General features: G+C 52.6%; 9 protein-coding genes across 9 annotated transcripts; 6 read left to right on the top strand and 3 right to left on the bottom strand.

The window, feature by feature from the left end:
- Positions 1–990: 990 nt before the first annotated feature.
- Positions 991–4,608, bottom strand: SCP_1900670 (hypothetical protein; the record flags this gene model as incomplete). Its single annotated transcript, XM_027765330.1, has 10 exons — positions 991–1,201; positions 1,254–1,429; positions 1,493–2,560; positions 2,616–2,978; positions 3,038–3,271; positions 3,324–3,589; positions 3,636–4,056; positions 4,105–4,401; positions 4,451–4,525; positions 4,576–4,608. 10 exons carry the CDS (start codon positions 4,606–4,608, stop codon positions 991–993), a joined length of 3,144 nt encoding a protein of 1,047 aa, XP_027621131.1.
- Positions 4,609–6,496: 1,888 nt separating this feature from the next.
- On the top strand, positions 6,497–7,014 carry SCP_1900660 (hypothetical protein; the record flags this gene model as incomplete). Its single annotated transcript, XM_027765329.1, has 4 exons — positions 6,497–6,517; positions 6,568–6,584; positions 6,636–6,846; positions 6,901–7,014. 4 exons carry the CDS (start codon positions 6,497–6,499, stop codon positions 7,012–7,014), a joined length of 363 nt encoding a protein of 120 aa, XP_027621130.1.
- A 970-nt stretch (positions 7,015–7,984) lies between these two features.
- On the top strand, positions 7,985–8,293 carry SCP_1900650 (ATP synthase subunit J, mitochondrial; the record flags this gene model as incomplete). The annotated part of the gene is made up of 3 exons (XM_027765328.1): positions 7,985–8,020; positions 8,075–8,159; positions 8,226–8,293. The coding sequence occupies 3 exons, from the start codon at positions 7,985–7,987 to the stop codon at positions 8,291–8,293; spliced, it is 189 nt and encodes a 62-aa protein (XP_027621129.1).
- A 667-nt stretch (positions 8,294–8,960) lies between these two features.
- On the top strand, positions 8,961–9,883 carry SCP_1900640 (hypothetical protein; the record flags this gene model as incomplete). The annotated part of the gene is made up of 3 exons (XM_027765327.1): positions 8,961–9,024; positions 9,072–9,266; positions 9,315–9,883. The coding sequence occupies 3 exons, from the start codon at positions 8,961–8,963 to the stop codon at positions 9,881–9,883; spliced, it is 828 nt and encodes a 275-aa protein (XP_027621128.1).
- Positions 9,884–10,110: 227 nt separating this feature from the next.
- On the bottom strand, positions 10,111–11,731 carry SCP_1900630 (Chitin biosynthesis protein; the record flags this gene model as incomplete). Its single annotated transcript, XM_027765326.1, has 5 exons — positions 10,111–10,738; positions 10,789–11,318; positions 11,366–11,566; positions 11,621–11,634; positions 11,686–11,731. 5 exons carry the CDS (start codon positions 11,729–11,731, stop codon positions 10,111–10,113), a joined length of 1,419 nt encoding a protein of 472 aa, XP_027621127.1.
- Positions 11,732–11,929: 198 nt separating this feature from the next.
- Positions 11,930–13,654, top strand: SCP_1900620 (Serine/threonine-protein kinase SSN3; the record flags this gene model as incomplete). Its single annotated transcript, XM_027765325.1, has 6 exons — positions 11,930–12,193; positions 12,251–12,355; positions 12,410–12,866; positions 12,928–12,988; positions 13,037–13,198; positions 13,384–13,654. 6 exons carry the CDS (start codon positions 11,930–11,932, stop codon positions 13,652–13,654), a joined length of 1,320 nt encoding a protein of 439 aa, XP_027621126.1.
- A 269-nt stretch (positions 13,655–13,923) lies between these two features.
- On the bottom strand, positions 13,924–15,772 carry SCP_1900610 (hypothetical protein; the record flags this gene model as incomplete). The annotated part of the gene is made up of 4 exons (XM_027765324.1): positions 13,924–14,607; positions 14,662–14,868; positions 14,924–15,268; positions 15,566–15,772. 4 exons carry the CDS (start codon positions 15,770–15,772, stop codon positions 13,924–13,926), a joined length of 1,443 nt encoding a protein of 480 aa, XP_027621125.1.
- Positions 15,773–16,072: 300 nt separating this feature from the next.
- SCP_1900600 (hypothetical protein) lies at positions 16,073–17,534 on the top strand (the record flags this gene model as incomplete). The annotated part of the gene is made up of 6 exons (XM_027765323.1): positions 16,073–16,096; positions 16,148–16,199; positions 16,251–16,368; positions 16,416–16,895; positions 16,945–17,350; positions 17,403–17,534. The coding sequence occupies 6 exons, from the start codon at positions 16,073–16,075 to the stop codon at positions 17,532–17,534; spliced, it is 1,212 nt and encodes a 403-aa protein (XP_027621124.1).
- A 926-nt stretch (positions 17,535–18,460) lies between these two features.
- On the top strand, positions 18,461–19,533 carry SCP_1900590 (predicted protein; the record flags this gene model as incomplete). Its single annotated transcript, XM_027765322.1, has 3 exons — positions 18,461–18,756; positions 18,826–19,027; positions 19,078–19,533. 3 exons carry the CDS (start codon positions 18,461–18,463, stop codon positions 19,531–19,533), a joined length of 954 nt encoding a protein of 317 aa, XP_027621123.1.
- Positions 19,534–19,860: the final 327 nt, after the last annotated feature.

The raw sequence follows: 19,860 nt of genomic DNA, 5'->3' as shown, positions 1-19,860 counted from the left end.
CCAACCAACAATGGCTACAACGGCAGGTGTCTGTCTAGGAAGTGACGCGTTGGCGTGCCTGCATGACGTGCCGCTTGTAAAATTCATCGTACGAATCCTGCCAACCGTTCCGGAGAGAGTAAGTATGCAAAATGGTGCACAAAAGAATTCATGACCGTTGAAATTTCGATATGCGACTATGAGCACTGTTCTCGAGTCTGCGATTGAAATCATCCCTTGTATGCGCGCCACCAGTTCCCCTTGGTTACTCAATCGCAGTGACGCAGGGTCGTTTGACTCGAATGATACTGCTCACCGTATTCCATAATTCTGGGACGATCCAGAAGCTTGCCCCATTACCAAGTACAGTAGTCTGTCCAATACATATGAGGAATAAATATGTTACTATGCCCGTCCGCTGATATCGCTCGTGTCGGAAGGAGTGAAGCAGGCTGCATGATAGGGAAAATCATATAGATTTATTCCTGAGTAGAACTGAGAAGCGTTGAGCCGCACGACGGTTATAGGCGCATTCAATTAGCTGTTGGATGATGGAAGAAGGGGGGAAAGATGGAGGGCCCTTCGAAGGCGGGATGACCACCTTATATACAGATGCTGAGATCTGAGATCCCCAAATTGAACTGCCCCCACCGTTTCCGCCCTCTCTGTTTCGCTCGTTTAGAACGTAGATGAAGTAAGTGAAGCATGATGACGTAGGCGCTTTCAGCAGGACGGACGCGAAGTACTTACTGCATTTGGGTAGGAACTTGCCGTATAAGGAGAAAGTAGACACAGAGAAACCTTAACCCAATATTTGGGTTTCCTGGAAGCTCCAACCACTCGGCGCTCCTTATTCGGCACGTCAAAGTGCGCGTGCGCAACTGGAACTCGAAAAACTGTGTCTTTCTAGCTGATGAAGAGGATTCCCACATGCATGGATATGAGAACGAGCCAGAACCAGAGGAAAACACGAAAAATATATCTGGAAGGTATTATGGCAATATACAGCTGCTATGCCAGAGCATCCACATCATCCAACGCCGCCACGTTCATTGAACCCCGAGCAAATCCGGCGGCTAGCGAAGCGAATCCACCCTCGCGCACTTCTGAAAGGAACAGCTCGTGCTGGCCAGCGAGGCGCGCGTTGTTACGGCGAATCTCGCGCACCAGTGCATGCGCCCGTGCACAATTCGGACATTCAGTGTCTTGCTCAGGGAGACACCTGAGATATATAATCAGGATCGCCAGGGTTGAGATGGACTGGACACACGAACCGTTGGTGATAGCTATGGTTGCACATAAAGTGCACGCTCGGAAGGTCGAGCTGCCCGCCGCATGCGGAACATTGGGTAACATGGAAGACGCGAGGCCGGTCTGGGTCTGAAAGCTCCTCGACCTGTTTCAGCTTTGCCTGTGTCTCTGATCTGTACGAGCTAATGAGTTGCTGGTCCTGTATCATACCATGTCATCACGCCGCTATCTCACAACACGAGTTTACAATAAGATAACATACCATTTGGACCTCGTCCCGCCCTTGTGTGATACGCTCGATCAGCCACTGCTTCACAAGCCCGACGCTTGTCACGCCGTTCCTGCTCAGCACCTGTACAACGCCGAGCGGGTGCATGATGTGCGCCTCGTCCACATGTCGCAATATCCGCTGGACGTCCGCGGAGTGCGCAGCAAGCAGCTCTTGTGTGGACGTCAGGAAGCGTAGCACGAGCGCATACAGCTGTGGCCGTGCCTCGCCATACGTGTCGAGACGGTGCACAACCTCTGCCGATGCCCCCGGGGCGCCCTCGCGAGCGCGCTCCATCCAGAACCGCAATACGTCTTCGTGCATGCCCATCCGCTCCCACAGGAGTACGAGCCCGGGCGTGAACGAGCGCGTGGAGCAAAGTATGAGCGCGTGCGTAGGATCGTACGGCACTGTACTTTGCAACACACTCAGTACCTTCCCGCCACCCGACTCCGCCTCGGCGTTTGCGTCCGCTTGCTCAAGGTACAGTTCAAGCAATGTGTTCCACACTGCGGTCTGGTCGCGCTTCTCCGCCTGCTCGTCCGCATCTGGGTCGGCCTCCACCGCGACCTCTGGCGCGTCAGTACTCTGGCCCCACCGGCGCAACGCGACGGTCTCAAGGAATCGCACGAAGTGGTCCCTGTGGTCGACAAAATGCGCAAAATAGAGCTTAGGGGACGGTCGTTTGACGCTCGTTGCGCGTGCTTTTGCGGGCGTTGCGGTTGTTGGTGTTCCCGGCGGTGGCGTGGACACTCGCGACACGTCGTGCAGCGAGTCCCGCCGAGAGGGAGGGATTGGGTCACCCGGTCTTACAGTGGTCATGGAGGCTGACGACGGAACGGCGGTCTCAGAGGAGGCGGATGGTGCGCCACGATTTATGGCAAGATATGAGAGATACGAGGGAGCAGCTGCACTGGGCTGGCGAGTTGCAGGGGATTGTTGCTCTTCTGCCTCTATGGAAAGTGGAGCGAGGCTCGTGCAGATGTCCATGAGGAGCTGGGTAGTCTCTTCGGGGAGACTATCCAGCATGGCCCGGCCGTACCGTGCCAGATTCGCTTCTGCCTGCGACTACCATGAGACTAAACACTACGATGAAGATCACATGCAGCCTACGCACCGCTTCCGTGCCGAGTCGTCGGAGATACATGAGCGCATCCTTGTAATTCCCTGCGTCTTCAATTTGTATCCGCAGATAATCCTCGTGGCGTTCATACTTCTTCGCCAGATATGATGCGTGTTCGAAGTAGCCCGCCTGACGGCATACCCGAATAGCGGTATCGAGATCGAACGGAAGTTCGTCCTTCCCACCATCCGAAGCTCGGCGTGCCTCGCGCTTGATGAAGCTGTCTAGGCGCGAGACGTCTTTGAGCTTCGTGTATGTGTTCAACAACAGGGTGGTGTGGTCTGAGTTCGCAAGTCCAAGAGCATGCAGCTCCTGCAGGTACGTTACGAGGTTGTGTATTCGCTGGGCATCCAGGAACTGTATACACCAATCGGTGAAGGTGAGTCGCGGAATAGAAGGCAAGAGACGAGACCGACCTTACGGATGACGTAGCTCGGCTGGACGTTCCCGATCGTCTTGACGAATTGTTGCATCGCGCCGTCATAGTCGCCCTTCGTATATAGATGGTCGCCGAATTGCCGGTGTATGTCCGCGACGCTCGCCTGGTCCAGGTGCTGCGTCTCCGCAAGATTCAGCGCCAGATGGTACAGCGACTTGCGGTAGAGCATATCCAACTTCGCAGATGTCGGAATTTCCTCAAGGCACGAAAGCTATAGTGAAGATCTAGGTACTGAATTGCACGCATATGGAAAGAATGCGCACCTTCCCGTCATTCGAGAGTACATAGATCTTCTTCCATGCTGAAATCACTGCACGCACTCCTTCGGTGAACGTTCCAGAGTATGCCACGAAGTGGTTCTCCAGATCGAAGATAGTGACTTTTGTGATGTCTGCCTTAGGAACACTTCCCGCGCTGCTTTTCGCGACAAAATCCCGTACAGTCCCAGAAGCAGCAGACGCAGTGGGTACGAATGGTGGCGTGACGATGACCATGTAGTTTAGGTGTGTATGAACCAGCGACTTCGATCCTGGTACTGGGTCAGCTCGAGGTTGCTATGCGGAGCGCGAACTCACCTTCATATGCATAGCACGCCCCGCGCCCTTCAATACCGCAGACATAGATGGCCTCATCCCTTGCCACGACCATGTTCTTGGCGCGCCAGTCCATCGTCGCGCAGCCAAGCCCACACCCGACCTCGTCCACTACCGCTGGCGCACTTCCGCTGCCCTTTCCCGATGCCTGGTATGTGAGCACGTGGTTCGTGGTGACGATGAAGAGGTACACATTCGGGTTGTCCTCGTCTGGCTCCTTAAACCCGAGCCCCGTAATAGGTTCCGCGGGCGACTCGTGGATGACGCGCGGTTTCGGGAGGGAGGTGAGTGAGGTTGATCCAGAGAAAATGGATTGGTCGAGATGACGGTAGAGTAGTACAGTCCCGTCACCTAGACCAATTGCCAGAAATGAAAGAGCAGCCGAAAGCGCTATGGTAGACACCTGCAGGTATATGAGAAAAGTGTACTCTGGTCAAGTATGTCGCCTTACGGGATGAGGGCGGTTACCACTCTGAACTTTCGTAGAGCGCAGGAGGGTGGGCGCACCAGTCTTATCCGCATTCTCGAGATCCCATACCTTCAGGAATGGATGGCGCGCCGAGTCCTCCTCACCTAGCGTGATGAGAATGCTCTTCCGCTCGGCCATGTGCGTCACGCGTCCGCCGGTGTGCGCTAGCCAACTCCTCGTGGTCTCAAAGTCACGGTTGAGCTGGTACACGCTTCCATGGATGTCTGCAACGAGGGAGCCTACAGTGGTCGAAATAACCGCAGAGATCTCTGGGGCTTTCTGCGCATGCGTGTTGGTCAAACTCAACAAGTTACTAAGCACGGCGCACCCTGAATATTTCAGGAGAGCTTCCCAGGTCATGGACATCCTTCACTGGTGCGGCATCGAAGAACGAGAACTTCCACTTTATCGATATTAGACCAACACGTATGGTATGCTATGGTGCAGACTCACTGCTGGAGCTGCTGCTACAGGTTGCGCCGTCATAGTTACCGAGCACAGCGAGGTGCCAAAGATTCAAAGTCCTGTGGCTACACCTGCCCAAAGTCAAGATGTTCGAAGGTTGGTCACTGCCGTTGTGAGTTTTGCTTTGAGAGTACCATATAATAGGGACGCGTGGAGGTTTTAAGACCTCAGATCTCGTTCAGAACTGTGTACACAGAGCCCAACGAACGTCAACGACAAGCGTGCATGTCAATTAGCGAGAACCGCGGCAATAATCTGCCCGGATTTATCGTGTATCTATAGTAAAGATAATTTCAAAATACCTATAGGCTAACTTAGCCTACATCAGCAAAACCCAACTTTTACTTAAAAGGGTACTTAAATGACTTAAATGGACTTATGATCCTTATTTAAGGGTATAAGGTCAAAAAGGGGCCTAATGCATATTACATGAGTGTCTGAAATCAGACTTATGGACACTTATTTGAAGACTTATTGCCTTAAATAAGGGTTGTAAGACCGAAAAGTCAAAATAGCTCTGTAAGAAAAAGTTGGGTTTTGCTGATGTATAGGTATTTTGAAATTATCTTTATTATAAGCCTACGGTCACATCGGCACCTCAGCATATCTCGCCCGTCTCCAGTCCCACTGCTTACCTTCTTGATATATGTCTGTACTGGCTTATCTCAAACTTTTGCGAACGTGAATGACGGCGGACGGTGGAACATTGACTGAATTCTGTTTTCGGCGGAAAATCACGCATTGTCACGATTTTGTCACGCCGACATGCCAAACGGCGTGACTTGAGGGATAGTAGTTTTCGTCACTTATGGTCAAATTAATATTATTAGAAATTCCATTCAGTAGACGAGCCCGTCGTCTTAGACACCGGCTGGCAGTCCCACTCACGGTATACGTTCTCTGTCCGGTATGTTCTCTCCATTAAAATTAGAGGCGTTATCTGGCTCGGTTTATTCTGACTTTCCTCAGAGAGAAGTCTTCATTGGTTCCTGATACATATTGACAGAAACAAGTCATGGCGGTGCGTGTCGCATCCTACATGGGCTCAACCTAATAAACAGTTATTACCTAGTCAGAGACGAATACAGCGTGTAAGGCGATGCCAACTTCACTGGATTTACCATCAGAGGTCATAGAGCAGATCCTGCTTGAACTCGATCCCCTCTTTATCGGCTCTCTCGCTCAAACCTGCTCTGATTTGCATTCAATCATCTATGACTTCACTGGCGCAGGTTATATCTATTGCAACCGTTAGACGACCGACGGCGATGCTTGAACGAGCTGGGGCACCCGATACCGGAGGTTAACTGGATAGCGAAGCTCCAGCGGACCATCAGAGCCAGGACAATTATCTGCCATCCAGGTCATTGTCACGAAGAGGAAAGATGCACAGTCGTTTACACTCCCCTTGATATTGTCTGTAACCTCCCGGCGGCTCCGAGTGTCTTCGGCGACGATCTCGCCCTAAATCTTGCGTGGGTGGCTGCTCTGTTGCGCGGAGGCAATTATCTGGTTGAAGAACATTGGGAAATTTCTGAAGAAGAGAAGCAACTTCGTGCGCGCCTCCACACGTACTTTGGTCTCACTAGTGCCGACTATTACAGTCAGAGCAGGAAGCAGCATGTATATGCCATGCGGCACTACAAGTACGAGGATGATTTCGATCCGTTCATGATGGATGGCAGCAGACGAGTGAATTGGGTACATCTACAGGCGATCCGCCATGTCATGTCCATGCACGTTGTCCTGGCGGAGCCGGAGTGGAGATCGGGGTCGGATGCCTCCGTGCTCACGATCTTCCCAATGAGTCTGCCTGATTGCCAGAGTATCATCCCACATCATCTAGACCTCGACCATGAGCAGGATCGGGCCAGAGTGGCAGGTCTTTGGGTGTGTTCTTTCTGTTTTTATGACTACCATGTCCTTCTCCGTAGGCTGCCATCTTTCATACATGAGGTTCCTTTACTGACTTGTCTGCAGTTTACAACAACACAAACGTAAGTTATGATAGTTTTCCCGACGAGACGAGGTTCAGCGAGCATTGCCAGATGTCTGATGACGATCCGCTTCAACGATGTCTTCCGCTGTCTTCCGCTTGTCTTCCGCACCGTCAATGTCAAGTTGCGTGTCATCGGCACACAGCCAGAGCCAGATCGTCCTGGTCGTCCCATCATCGCGATCGCCGGGGAGGTCAATGATATGGCGACGATTGTCGGTTGGATCAGAGTAACGTCTGACAACCAGATACAGTGGCATTTTGTGAGTTTGTGTCTCGTTGTCGAGCTATCCACAATCTGACGGTCCGCTCAATAGAATTCAGGAGGACATGGTGATGCCATTTGGAGGTGCGTCTCACCGTTCGGTCCTGCTTTCCGCCTGCGCACAACAAAGATGATGTTGAACACCTACATTTGTGCGATCTTATAAGTAGCTTGTCCAAGTTGGTGGAATCAGATCAACATTTGGCGTATTGGGCATTTGGACTACCACACCCCATGATGTGATTCCGCGAATTTTCGTGGCACAACACAAACACGAACACTTTCCTCTAGGCCCGTTCTGGATGCGGGAAGTGCATTCTCCTTCGGAGGTGGAGGACATGGATCAGCCCACCTCATTGTTCCTCGTGCAATGTGCATACTATATGCTCATACATGCTCTCGACCTCTTAAGAGTGTTGTAAGATCACACTCATAAGTACGTTTAGGGTTGATTGGCGTTGCGGCAAATTTTCCATAGACTATGGTTGTGTCGCGGTCCTCAAATATACGGACTGTTTAGTTGAGTTACGGTCATCTACCGGTCCCTGACTCGGAGGCACTATCACTCCTTGAGTCATTTAGCTTTTTCTCATTCATTTTTGCACATTTTGCCTCAGAGTTTTTTTCTACATGCAGTTGTACTATGTGAGCTATTCTTATAAAATCATCAGAGACCGGCTTCAACTGGACGGTTTCTGAGGGCTGGAAAGGTGTGAAACCCACTCAAAGTCCAAATTTCTTGGGCAACATCCTGAGCGCTCATGGGGGTTCAAAAAGTACCAAAATCTACCCAAGTATCCTAAGTAACATTCCTCTTGGTGTCCAAGTACATTGCAAGGAGATCTCGCACGGGAGGAGGCCTTTGGTGCATCCGATCTGGCCTAAGATCTCGCGGGAACCGAAGCCGGATGTCCCCGGAAGGCTTCTACGTAATTTGTAAGAGAGTAAGAAAGACAGAAGCTTCTTACTCTGCTGTTGAAACCCCGATAATACGGTTGTTATCGCAGACCGCCTCTTGCCCAACCGCACCAGTTTCTTCGACACCGACACCATATTCAGAGGTGCGCTCACTGCCCCATCGAACTGGCGGAGGTTTCCCGTATACTGAGCGTCTTTGACTTGTCCAGTACATTACCATGAGCTTCCTGGGTCTTCGCAAGTGGCCAACTCCTGCATGTTCTTCTCACCGTAATGTCTGCGTCCGCTAACCCACCATCGCTCTCTAGGTTGCCCGGCCCTTGTGGCCTTTCATCGCGGCCGGATCCATTACGTTCTACCTGGTGTCGCTGGCGCAGGATGCGGGTGTGAAGTGTGAGTGTTCTCTGCCTGCGTGGCAGCCACGTATGTATGCATGACTGACGATACTGCCTTCCGCAGCGGAGACGTATGCAAAGGATCCTCGTAACCCCTACGCGGCACAGATTGCGAAGGAGTCACATCATTAGGAAAGCTTGCCTTAGTACGCGCTGAATAGAACGTCTGATCAGGCACGAATGTGGTGTCGGAAATGTCGAAAGTCCGCGCCCGCTGGGCGCATGCCAAGAGAAATGCGTGCACTGCATGGCGTATATCTGTATAATTTGTCCCGTCAGTGTGTTTTGAACAGACGGAAAGTAGAACACTGCTTCGTCATTTCTTCCAGCAATGCCATCGCTGACGTAGACCTGGAAGGCGGACTTGTCAACTTTGTGGAGCTCACGTACGTTATCCGGTATCGCGGTCAGCTAGCTAGTATCTGAGGTACGATGTACGTCGTGACTCTCTCTTGACCCTTCTTGCTTGCCGTGGCGCTGAACATTCGTTCATGAAATTGCGAACCGGCATTATCATGAGCGCAGTCCCGAGCGTAGCTGCTAGCAGTGGTGAATTTCTCCGACAGGTGTGCGCGTCCATGGGCGGCATGTACAGCCGCGTCGTCCCCGCAGTTCTCTCGCAGTAGCGCAGTGTTGACATCCAGATCACAGGGCTGTGCTATCCGTTGGCGCTATGACATATGTTACGAAAGTGATCGTTAGCACTCAGGATGGCAGTATAAAATCAGTTCTCGCAGATCGATCGACTACTAACTAGTACACGTCCCGCTTACCCCTTCTTTCATTCAAGTCAACCACCATGAACGTCTACGCCCTTGGAGCCTCGAAGAACATTGGGTACTATTCTGCTGTCAGGCTGCTCCGTTAGTTGTTTACTTTCCGTTCAGAATGCGTCTGATCTGCTGAATAGGTAAAGGGGCAACCGTGACATTCCTCATGCGCAACCCTGCAGTCTTCGACGACGACGAGCTTATCCAGAAATATGTCACATCAGGCAAGGCGCGCATTGTCAAGGGAGACGCGCTGAACGTTGCAGACGTGCAACACGGCTGGGAGACAGCCCGCGAAGGCGGACAGAACGTCGACACGCTGTTATTTACCATCGGTACGCATGCCGTCCCGACCCCCCTATCCAGACACTTACTTCCCGCAGGTGGGATCCCGCATTTCAGCTTCTCGAAGGGCTTCTTGCTCGACCCGCCGAACATCTGCACGCATACGCTGCTCAACGTCCTTTGCACTATCCCTGTGGAGCAGCGCGCCCCGGCCACGCAGCCCCGTATTATCGCCGTGTCGTCCACAGGCATCACGCGCGCCTCGCACGGCAACCTCCCCTTCGTGCTGAAGCCGCTCTACGGATTCTTCCTGGATGGCCCGCACAAGGACAAACTCGGCCTCGAACGCGTGCTCGCGTACTGTGCCAGGCGACCGTGGATAGACCAGGAGCCTCGCGCAGCAATCCTTAGTGCAGACTGGACTAGTCTGCCCGGCCTCCCCGCGGAGGGCGAATTGAAGCACGTTGTGGTGCTGCGCCCGGCCTTGCTTATGGGAGAGTCGTGCAAGGGGGATAGGCAGAAGGACGATAAGCCACCCTATAAGGCGGCAGAGCATGATCTCGGAGGGTATACGATCTCGCGACAGGACGTCGCTCATTTTATCGTCGAAGGCGCCCTGGCCGAGTGGGACAAGTGGGAGGGGAAGTGTGTGGACCTTGCGTATTAATGGTTTCTCGTGTCGGTTTGACCTCTAGCTCGATCGTTTTGCTGCCTTCCAGTTGTTATGGATCTCCTTTTAATACATCAGTCGCACTTACAATCCGCCGTAATATATATCTCTGGTTCACCCGACGTTACGATTTATTCATCGGTTTGTGGATGTACCATTAGGATGCAGGAGGAGAAGTAAGAGGGCAATAAATAGAGACTCCTAAAAGCAACGAGGGTGAATAACTAATTCAACGATATCTCCTCCGTCTCTCCAACTTCGTCATCCACAGATTGGCTGCTCATCGGCTCCTTATCTACCGGAGGTGGGGGCGGGACTTCGACACTCGACGGGCCAACCACGCCCACTGCAGCAAGACCGGCATCCTCCACGTCTACCGCTTGCGCAGGGGCCGGTGCGACCAAAGGTGCCGGCGTGGGCGCGTCATCCTTCGGCGGAGACGCTGAAGCAGGGGGGAGCGGGTTAGCAGGTAGAGACCCTGCTTCGTGCGGGGCAGACGACGGAAAGCGGAAGTTCTTGCTCATCGTGCCCGTGCGCACATGCGTTGGGCGCCGAACTTCGTGCTGTTGCCCCTCGAACGACTCCTCACCTTGCTCCTCCGGCATCGGCGCGAACGCCGGGGACTCGGGCGTGCCGCGCTTTGCGGACTGGTGAACGAAGCTCGAGGTTGGCGAAGTTGGCGTTGGGCGCTGCTGCGGTGGCATCGATTGGCGACTCACGGCATGTTTCGTGGGTGATACAGAGTCCCGCGAAGGCGAGGACAAATTCGCTTGCGACATTGACTGGTGGCGGGAGAATGATGTCTTTGAACCGATCTCCTTGCCGAGGTAGTATGAATGTATGGGCATCATCCTGCACACTTGTGAGAGAAAGAAGAGGAAGAGCATGGACCGAGTACGCACTTTTTTTCCGTATGGCAGGCAAGAATCCAGTGCGGCTGGACGACGGGTATACTGAGTTGGAGCGCTTTCTGGTACTCTACGCCTGGAGCAGTCGTTATGCCACCTGTTGCCTGTGAACCGTCGGGTGTAGCCGCGGGCGTTGTACACACGAAGTGAGTGGTATCGATTTGTATCTTGTCACTCCATTTTGCCCCCATCTCCCGTAAGGCCATCTTCGCATTCTCCAGTAGCACGGCATCCTGCACGTTTCCGAAGCACACGGAGATGCCGGATGTGTCAGTCATCATGTGCGTGCGAAGGCGGAGGAGATTCGATGGGAATGTGCCTGCCGTGGTGCGCAGAATAAGCTGGAAGGTATATTCGGTGTCGAGTTGTAAGCCGGACAATTTCGTGGATGTGTTTGTGAGCGGCGAAGGAATAGCGGCAAGACGTTGGCGATTACGGTAGATATCCAGTGAGCGTAGCTTAGCCGTGGCGAGTTGGAGTTGCGGCCATTCGAGCGTAACGGAGGTTTGAGTAACGTTCCGAACCTGGACCAAGTCCAGTCACAAATGTAGTAGAAAAGCGAAGCACTCACTTCTAACTTGGGATGCTCCGGAGACGTCGTGCCGTATATAGAGAGAATATCATTTTGCAGATTCCAAAATTCCGCATCTCGCTTCTTCTCTTCCTTGATGTTCTGTGTCACAGAAATGTTGACAATAGATCCTGTAGTTGCGCCGGGTGGCAGCAACAAGGAAGGGAATTCGATGAGATGTGCACGTTCTCCGAGCAGAATCTATTTTGCGGTGTATTTTCAATGCAGTCTATCGATGTGCAACTTGAAGCTTACAGCCATCCCAGCATCTGCAAGTTGACGTTACTTCGCGCACCTTCATAATCGATTAATTTACGAACCTAGCTTCCCCACCGTAAACATGAAGCTCTCCTGCGAATGGGACATGATAGGAAATGATCTGAAGATCAAAGGCTTGCAAATGTGGACGAAGGCGCGTCGCGTAGACACGCTGCAGTAGTACTGGGCAGACGGACGCCGGACGGTCGTCACTCACCTCTGCACGTGACTCGGGCACAGCCAAACTCACCGAGATATCCTTCGAGCTCCTCGGAAGCCCACCAATAACTTATTAACTACAACACCATGCTTGAGGAATGGTCTCCGAATGTGCTTGTTAGCGACCCAATGCTCATATACCGTGCGAAGCGAGAGGCTGCTCGACGGCGTGTCACCGATAAATACTCCATCCTAGGCTTCATCTCATCAGGAACGTACGGGAGGGTGTACAAGGCGCAAAGCAAGGAAAGTGACGGACGAATTCATGCCATCAAAAAATTCAAGCCGGACAAGGAAGGCGACGTTATTACCTACACCGGTATCAGCCAGAGTGCAATAAGGGAAATCGCGGTAAGCGATGTTGTTGACCCTCCGCTCGTTGTTCCCTCTCTAATTTATGTACCACAGCTCAATAGGGAGATATCCCATGAGAATGTCGTTTCATTGAAAGAGGTCATACTGGAAGACAAGTCTATTTACATGGTATTTGAGTATACGGAACATGACTTCCTAGTGCGCTCATTCCACTACCTTTTTCACGCGCTATTGAGCCCTCTACTTGTATAGCAAGTCATCCACCATCATTCGCAGACCCTTCGATCGGGTATAACCTTGCCAGTTCTAAAGTCGCTGACATATCAACTTCTCAATGGATTGCTGTATCTTCACGAAGCACATATCATTCACCGTGACCTCAAGCCCGCAAATATCCTCATTACTTCCTCTGGTGTCGTCAAGATCGGGGACCTTGGATTGGCCAGACTGACTCATCAGCCCCTTCAGCCACTATTTGCTGGAGATAAGGTCGTTGTGACGATATGGTATCGTGCACCTGAGCTACTGCTCGGTGCAAAACATTATAACAAATCAATCGATATCTGGGCTGTCGGATGCGTCATGGCGGAACTTGCCAGCCTGCGACCGATATTTAAAGGTGAGGAGGCGAAGTTAGACTCGAAGAAAAATGTGCCATTCCAGAAGGACCAGCTTCTCCGGATCTTCGAGGTATTGGGCACACCAGATGGTTCGTGTCATTTGTGGCACTCTGTCTCAACACGACTAGACTGGTTCACTACATATCTTAGAGAAAGAATGGCCTGGTCTGAAGGACTTACCTGAGTATCAGAATATGAAACGTCTCGATGTGTGAGCGCGCATCGCTACGACTCTTTTGCGTACTGAGGTGTTCTGCAGATTTTCTAATCATTTACTTGAATGGTGCCAAGGACGCATAAGATCTCAGGGAGCCCATGATCTCCTACGCCAGCTGTTTGCATACGATCCGGACCGTCGCCTCACTGCGAAAGAAGCTCTCCAACACAAATGGTTTCAAGAAGACCCTTTGCCGACCAAAAAGTGGGTATCTTGATACCATTCATGACATCATAGAATGCATGGTTCCGAGCGAAATGCGTTCGCGTCGATGCGTCGAGACACCTACCCGCATAAACGACGAGGCTCTTGTCGTCTTACCTTCAGAATTTGAGCTGTGTCTTTTATTGGATGGTCCCGACGCATGCTGATAATATTCGTTGTCGTAGCGCGTTCCAATCACTTCCCCCGAGGGAGCTACCCCCGCAACGGCGCATCACACAGGATGAGGCGGCCTCTATGCTACCCCTTCCTGCGGCCAATTCAATGGCCCAGGCGCCGATTTCGCAGGTGCAGGCACAAGGCCACGCACACCTGTCTCAGCAGCTCAGTCATTCACACTCTCATTCAGGAAGAGCAGGGAGCGTGGCTAGCTTTGCGAGTCTCAGTGGAGGTGCCGCTGGTAGTGGGCATACGAGGAAGAAGACCAGGATGGCTTGATTGGAAGGTGATTACTGACAGGTCTGCGCCTGCGTCCGGTGATTTCTGAAATCTCACTGCCCTTTGTTCCATATGTGTACGCGTCTAGGACACTGTTGTTGTATTGCTATCTATCATTCTACTGTCTAACGTGGGTCCCTGACATTGGTATCATGTATATACATGCGCGTCTCTTGAGAAAGTGCGCTTGGAGATTACAGATATAAGTACAAGTCATAAGAGTCAAAAATGTGACTGTGGCATGGATATCGAGTCTACGAGTCCTGTGTCTAGGAGTGAGCGTTAGTCTTCACAAACCTGGATATGATATCAATCATTGGTTTCCGCCGCTCTTTGGTGTCAAAAACCTGAGCGTGGTCAATGTCGGGATAGTACAGCACCTCCAGCGTGTGATCGCGCCACCTGAACTGCAAATCGTCCTGGCCAGTCAGGTACTTCCGCACCTTTCTCGTATCGACAACCTGGTCCCGTCCGCTTAGCACAACACCTACCCGTCTGCCATCCAGATCCTCCTTCCACAACAGATTCTGGGACCAGAAGAAATGCCGCGCCAGTGTACGCGAGATGTCCGGGTCGCGGCTCGCGAAATACCAAAGCTGCAACTCGTTAGCCGTGCGCGGCTTGCGGTAGACGAAGTTGTACGCGACGGCGGGGAGGTGGAGGAGGAAGGGTATTGGGTCGACGAGGAGCGACGCCGCGATGCGGGTGCTGAGCACCCGGTCGCGCAGGAGGTGCGCTGCGGGGATGGTGCCATAGGAGTGCGCTGCCACGACAACGCGCGTGACGTTGTGGAAGTCAAGTATACGCGTGATCGCGGCGAGCATGGCGTCCCGAGTTAGTGGGGCTTCGTAGATCCGCATACTGATGCAGAGGTTCTCGATGGCGATAATGCCCACATCCGGATCAGCCGCGATGATGTCGTTGAGGAAGGCACAGTAGGGCCAAAGACCAATCTGGTACGCCATGTCAATTTGGAAAATGAGAGGAACGGAATTGGAAGCACGAACTCCGATGCCATGAAGGAAGAGTATTGGCAACTTCGTCTTGGAGCGATGTGGGCGGTACCAGTACACAATATCAGGATCCGGGGAACGCTGTGAGCACAAGGCGGCCAATCTAGGAGGGAAGCAGCACAGTGATTTGGTATTGCCAAAGTGTCGGAAGCCAGCGAAGGTCAAGAGTAGTCCTGTATAAGTATCAACGACTGCGACAATCTGCCCCGCTTGATTTAGAAATATATCACGCATGGTATAATGTGCATCGACTCACAAGATACCAGAGGAGGGGTCGATGCAACGAGACAACCGGATCTAGCGAGACCTTCATGCACTGAACTGCATTGTTCCACCCGGATTCATACTTGTGACCCTGGAAATTCTCTATTTTCGCTAGGTATCCTTCAATTTCCTCTTCCCACTCTTTCAGCAGGCCGTCCCTGCGGGTGCCGAAGAGCGCCCAACATAACCATTCTATCATATTGTCCCGTTTGATAGCGGATATCGGGACAGAGTAGAACCAGCCTGTAGCCATGTCCGTGTCCCGTACGGAGGAGAAGCACTTGGTGAAGAGTGCCTCGCGCTCCGATCGAGGTAGCAGAGGGGGTCGTTCGACAGTCTACATGGAGGCAATGAGCAAAGTTAAAAAATGTCAACCCTCACAGACAAATGCAAACGCCCGACCACCAAGACGCCAGAAAATCCACCGCAAACACGCATCCGAGGCAAACAGTGACCGAAAATACTTCAGCTGTATTTCGTCTCAGACGGGACAGTGTGCTTTGTTCCCTGTAATGCCGCAGAAATAGCTAGCTTCCTGGTCGCTGAATCCTCTGATTCAGCGAGAAATGCAAAGATGCGACTTCACGGGATGCGCATAACACCAGACGGAACAGTCGTTGGCTCGAAAACCCACCTTCTGTAAGTACACATTCCTCGGCAGGTACACGCAAAGATAGAAAGCGGCTTCAGTGAGTGAGTAGTATCCCAGCCACGGGGAAAATAGAAGTTGTCCAGAATACCAGCTGGCGAGGGTATAGAGGATGCTGAGAGGTGCGACAAGACGGAGAAAGAAGATGGAAAGTTGGATGAAGATGTATTCCGGAAGTGAGTCTCCAATCATAGCGGCTGGCAGTGCTGAATAGAAGATTCTCGGTATGATGAAGTGCCAAATTTCACGTCGATTTTGTGCTTTTATGTTCTAAGCCCACCGCTATAGGAGTCTGTTAGAGTTCTCCACGCCATTTGTTCCTGGACGCGACGCAGGAAGCGGTAAACAGCAGGTTATGGTGCCACTCCAGGCACAGCCACCCGGGCCGCAGATTGATATTCCGCTCCGGCGGCGAAGGATGCCGACTGCTGTCGGCCGTCGCTGATACCAAACTTTCTCACACAAACTCACCACCATACCCCCAACCTCGACATGGCGAAGAAGAAGAGCAAACAGGTAAAAACGCAGTTCTGCGCATGTTTTAGCTCATACTTCTTCTCTTTCTAGATTATTCGGCCATGGTGTTGGTACTGTGAGCGGGAGTTCGAGGATGAAAAGGGTACGCCCACTGTCTGGTACAGCGCGAAAGGGAGAAGCTGACGCCACGAAGTTCTAATGCAGCATCAGAAGGCTAAGCACTTCAAATGCAATCTATGTCCTCGGCGTCTGAACACCGCGGGTGGATTGGCAGTGCACATACAGCAAGTCCACAAGCTTGAACCCGAAAAGTGAGTGGCTTTGTGTGCGCCCCTCAGTAGTCACTGACTTGTGGTAGCCTTCCCCGCATCGAGAATGCTCTTCCTGGAAGGGATGGGTACGAAGTCGAAATCTTCGGCATGGAGGGTATACCTGCGCCTGACGTTGCAGATTACAAACGACGTAAGGAAATAGAGCTAGGTCTTAATCCAGGAACCATCAGCCAACCTCAGTCCAAGCGGCCCAAAATTGACAACCGTCCTCTCTCGGAGGAGGAGTTGAGGGTGCAGCTTCAAGCGCACAAGGCGCTCATGGGAGGATCTGACACCACTGCTGCCCCTGCGACCCCGGAAGGCGTTTCAGGCGCCGTATATGGTGCTCCGCAAGCGTATGCTACACCGCCAGCCCCGGTTATGCCACCTCCATCAGCCTCGCCGCCAGGAATGCCTTCAATGATGCCCCTAGGTGCGCCCCCTTTTGTCCCTGGTGCGATACCGCCTGGTTTCCCAGGACAGCTTCCCCCGTTCCCAATGCCTGGGATGCCGGGCATGCCTCCCGGGTAAGTAGTCTTTTGTTTGTAGGCGATCAGTACTCTGATCTCCTCCCAGTCCTCCTCCACCGGGATTCTCGATGCCACCGTTCGCGGGTTCCCCTCCCCCAGGCATGTTCCCTCCTGGAATGCCCCCGGCACCCTTCCCTCACGGCATGCGTCCGCCTTTCCCACCTCCATCTTTCCTGCCGCCTGGTGTTGTTCCTTCATTCCCACCCAGTGGCGCGACTCCGCCTACCATGCCAGTAACTCCCGTAGCCCCTGGGTCGTCGGTTTCCCCTCCTCCTCTGCTTCGCGTCTCGGGTGTATCTGCTCTGCCCGCTGTTGCGACCCCGGCTGCGGTGCCACAACCGGTATCTACCACTCCGCCCCCTTTGACACTCCCACATCCGTCCTTAGCGCAGACTAATCCTCCGTTCAAGAAAGCGACCGTTCTTAAGTGGTCAGATGCAAACTTCGCTCCAGTGAGCAAGGTTTCACGTCATTCATGTTTATATAGTTGCTCACCTGTTGCAGGAGGAAAAACGCGCTTCGGAGCGCAAGTATTATTTCCCGAAGGGGCTGTCTAAGTCTGGTGATTCTCATGCCGTGCCTGGGCAGGAGGAGGCCAGGGGTAAGAAAAGAGCCCGCGCAGAAGATTTCTTGTAATGGACTTCGCCTTCATTGATTTCTGTAGGGGACGGGCATTTCAGCAGAAGGGCAGGTGCGACGAGACGGCTCGTTGCGGGGCACATGGAGACTCACCAGTCCGTCCATCTATCATATGTCTTCCGTTCCGGTCCCGTGTGCTCATACTCGTTTATCGCGCTGCGAAGGGAGAGGAGGGAGAGTTCAGTTCAACATGCGGTACGACGTCTTTTTTTGGCTGTCCTCTTCGTTCCCATAGCTTCTTCGTCTCGTCGCTATAACTTACTCTGTACGGTCGGTCGTTTTCTCTGCTACACTATCTTGATACGCGCGCAGAATGATTATCGAAGGTTCGTCGCGAATGTGTACGTGGTGTATACTCACCCTTAGTTCATCAACCCTTGGCGATGGAGTCTTGTCTGATGCCCTGAATGTCGGTGCAACCCCACTGATAGCCCGCGACTGTTCACTGATGAGTTGACGCAGATGTCGTACGAGAGAATCTCTCTAAGAGTCCAGTCATATTCAGCCTTGGTGAGTACCAGCGCGGGTAAGTCGATTGTTTCCGGGACGACCTTGGATACTTTAGTCTAGCGATTTCACCTTCTTTCAACGTTTACTCGCCTTCGAATTCCAGATCTCCACGGTTGGCGTCTGCGCATTTCAGTATTACTTCGTCTCTGATAATTATCTGGGTTATAAATAACTCTCACTGTATGTACACTATGTGTTCGCTAGTATTTTACGTCCAAGCACTCGCTCTCTGATACGCACCCCAATATCATTTTTTTCCGTGTTTCCATATAGTGTGCACACAGTGGCGCTAGCTAGGCGCAAGTTTCCCAGTTGCAAGTTGTGGTGGTGTGCACTGATCTTCCATGAGTGCAAGCTTCTGGAGCCGAATCCTCCGTTCATTGCCTGCATTAACCTCCGCAGGCTCTCTTTACATGGCAAATGACTGTGCATCGACCGCTGCAGTGGCTACTCCAGCGACGATGTCCTCGCCGCGCCCTCATGCAAAGTACTGGCTGGATGACGGGTCGCTTGTGATTCGGACGCAGAACGATCTCTTCAAGGTGCATCGCACCCTCCTCGTCCGCCATTCCATTGTTCTGTCCTCGCTGTCCGATGGGGTACAGACGGTAGAAGATATCGATGGATGTCCCATCGTGCACATTCCGGACGAGCTAGGCGTACAGAGCGCCGACCTGGAGGCGCTGCTCGAGCACCTTTACCACGACATGTGAGTCTTTCTTTATCGTCATCCTGGCTGTACCGACTCCCACTTTCAGTTGACCGCTTTCTACTGTAGACCATTGGATACGGATGCGCCGTTCCCTCGCGTCGCTGCCGTCCTGCGCGCAACGTCCAAGCGGCAGCTAGACTTCCCTGCAATTCACGAGCTTGCACGGAGACGGCTCGAGGGCATGCTGCCAAGTGGACCTGAGGCGTTTGTTCATCCGCCTGATCCAGATGTAGCGCTCACGCTAGCAGTCGAGCATAACTTGCATTCCGTGAGTCTCATTCCGACAACTGGGTCTCAGCGCGATCTAACTCCTGGCAGATCCAGAAGGCGCTATTTTACAGCTTGGCTACCAACTCCAATCTGGAGCACGACGACCCGGATGGCGCTTCGACACCAGGCATCATAGGCGTAGACTCTGGCTCGGGGGATCCACGGCCAAACCTCTCCCCCGCTCTGGCGGATCAGTGCAAGGCGCTGCTGAACGAGCTCATTGCCCATTTCACACCCATCCTCTTTACCGTGGCGACCGCGCACCACATGGCGTGTACAGACGTGTTCGCGGAGGCGTGGATGCCGCTCGTGATCCAACCCGCGCTTGAGAGCAACGGCCTCTGTCGCCCGCTTGAGACACTGGAGACGATCATCAAACTTGACTGGCATGCAGAGGGCCTTTGTCAAGAGTGCGTGGAGGAGAAAACGGCGGAGTGGAGGGATGAGCAGCGGGTAGTCTGGGAGAAAATGGATGAGTGGTTGGGTCTGTCTGGGAAGAGCTGAGGACAGTGTACGAGGCAGACTCGGAAGAAGTCATTTCTCATTGTTGTAACTTTAGATTTTCACCCTAGATATCCTCGAGTCGGACATTCAAGTGCTTTGACAAAGGCCAATCCTCGCGGTCCTCTACCGCGTTCGTAAAGAATAATGGATTGAGACATGCTATCTTCTGTTCCCCGGGCCCCATTCATAAGCATCCCCATCGTCTGCTTCTGTGAGGATGTGATTACTAGTCAGGATAAACTTGCGACGGCGAGATCTGCATCTTCATGGTACTATAAGGTCAATGTTCCATCGTTATGTAGAAAGCAACTGGCCATGTTTAGCCGC

This window comes from Sparassis crispa (assembly GCF_003851025.1).
Source record: "Sparassis crispa DNA, contig_000018F, whole genome shotgun sequence".
Taxonomy (NCBI): domain Eukaryota; kingdom Fungi; phylum Basidiomycota; class Agaricomycetes; order Polyporales; family Sparassidaceae; genus Sparassis; species Sparassis crispa.
The sequence above is the reverse complement of the archived record's forward strand: the minus strand, read 5'-3'. Positions and strand labels throughout refer to the sequence as shown.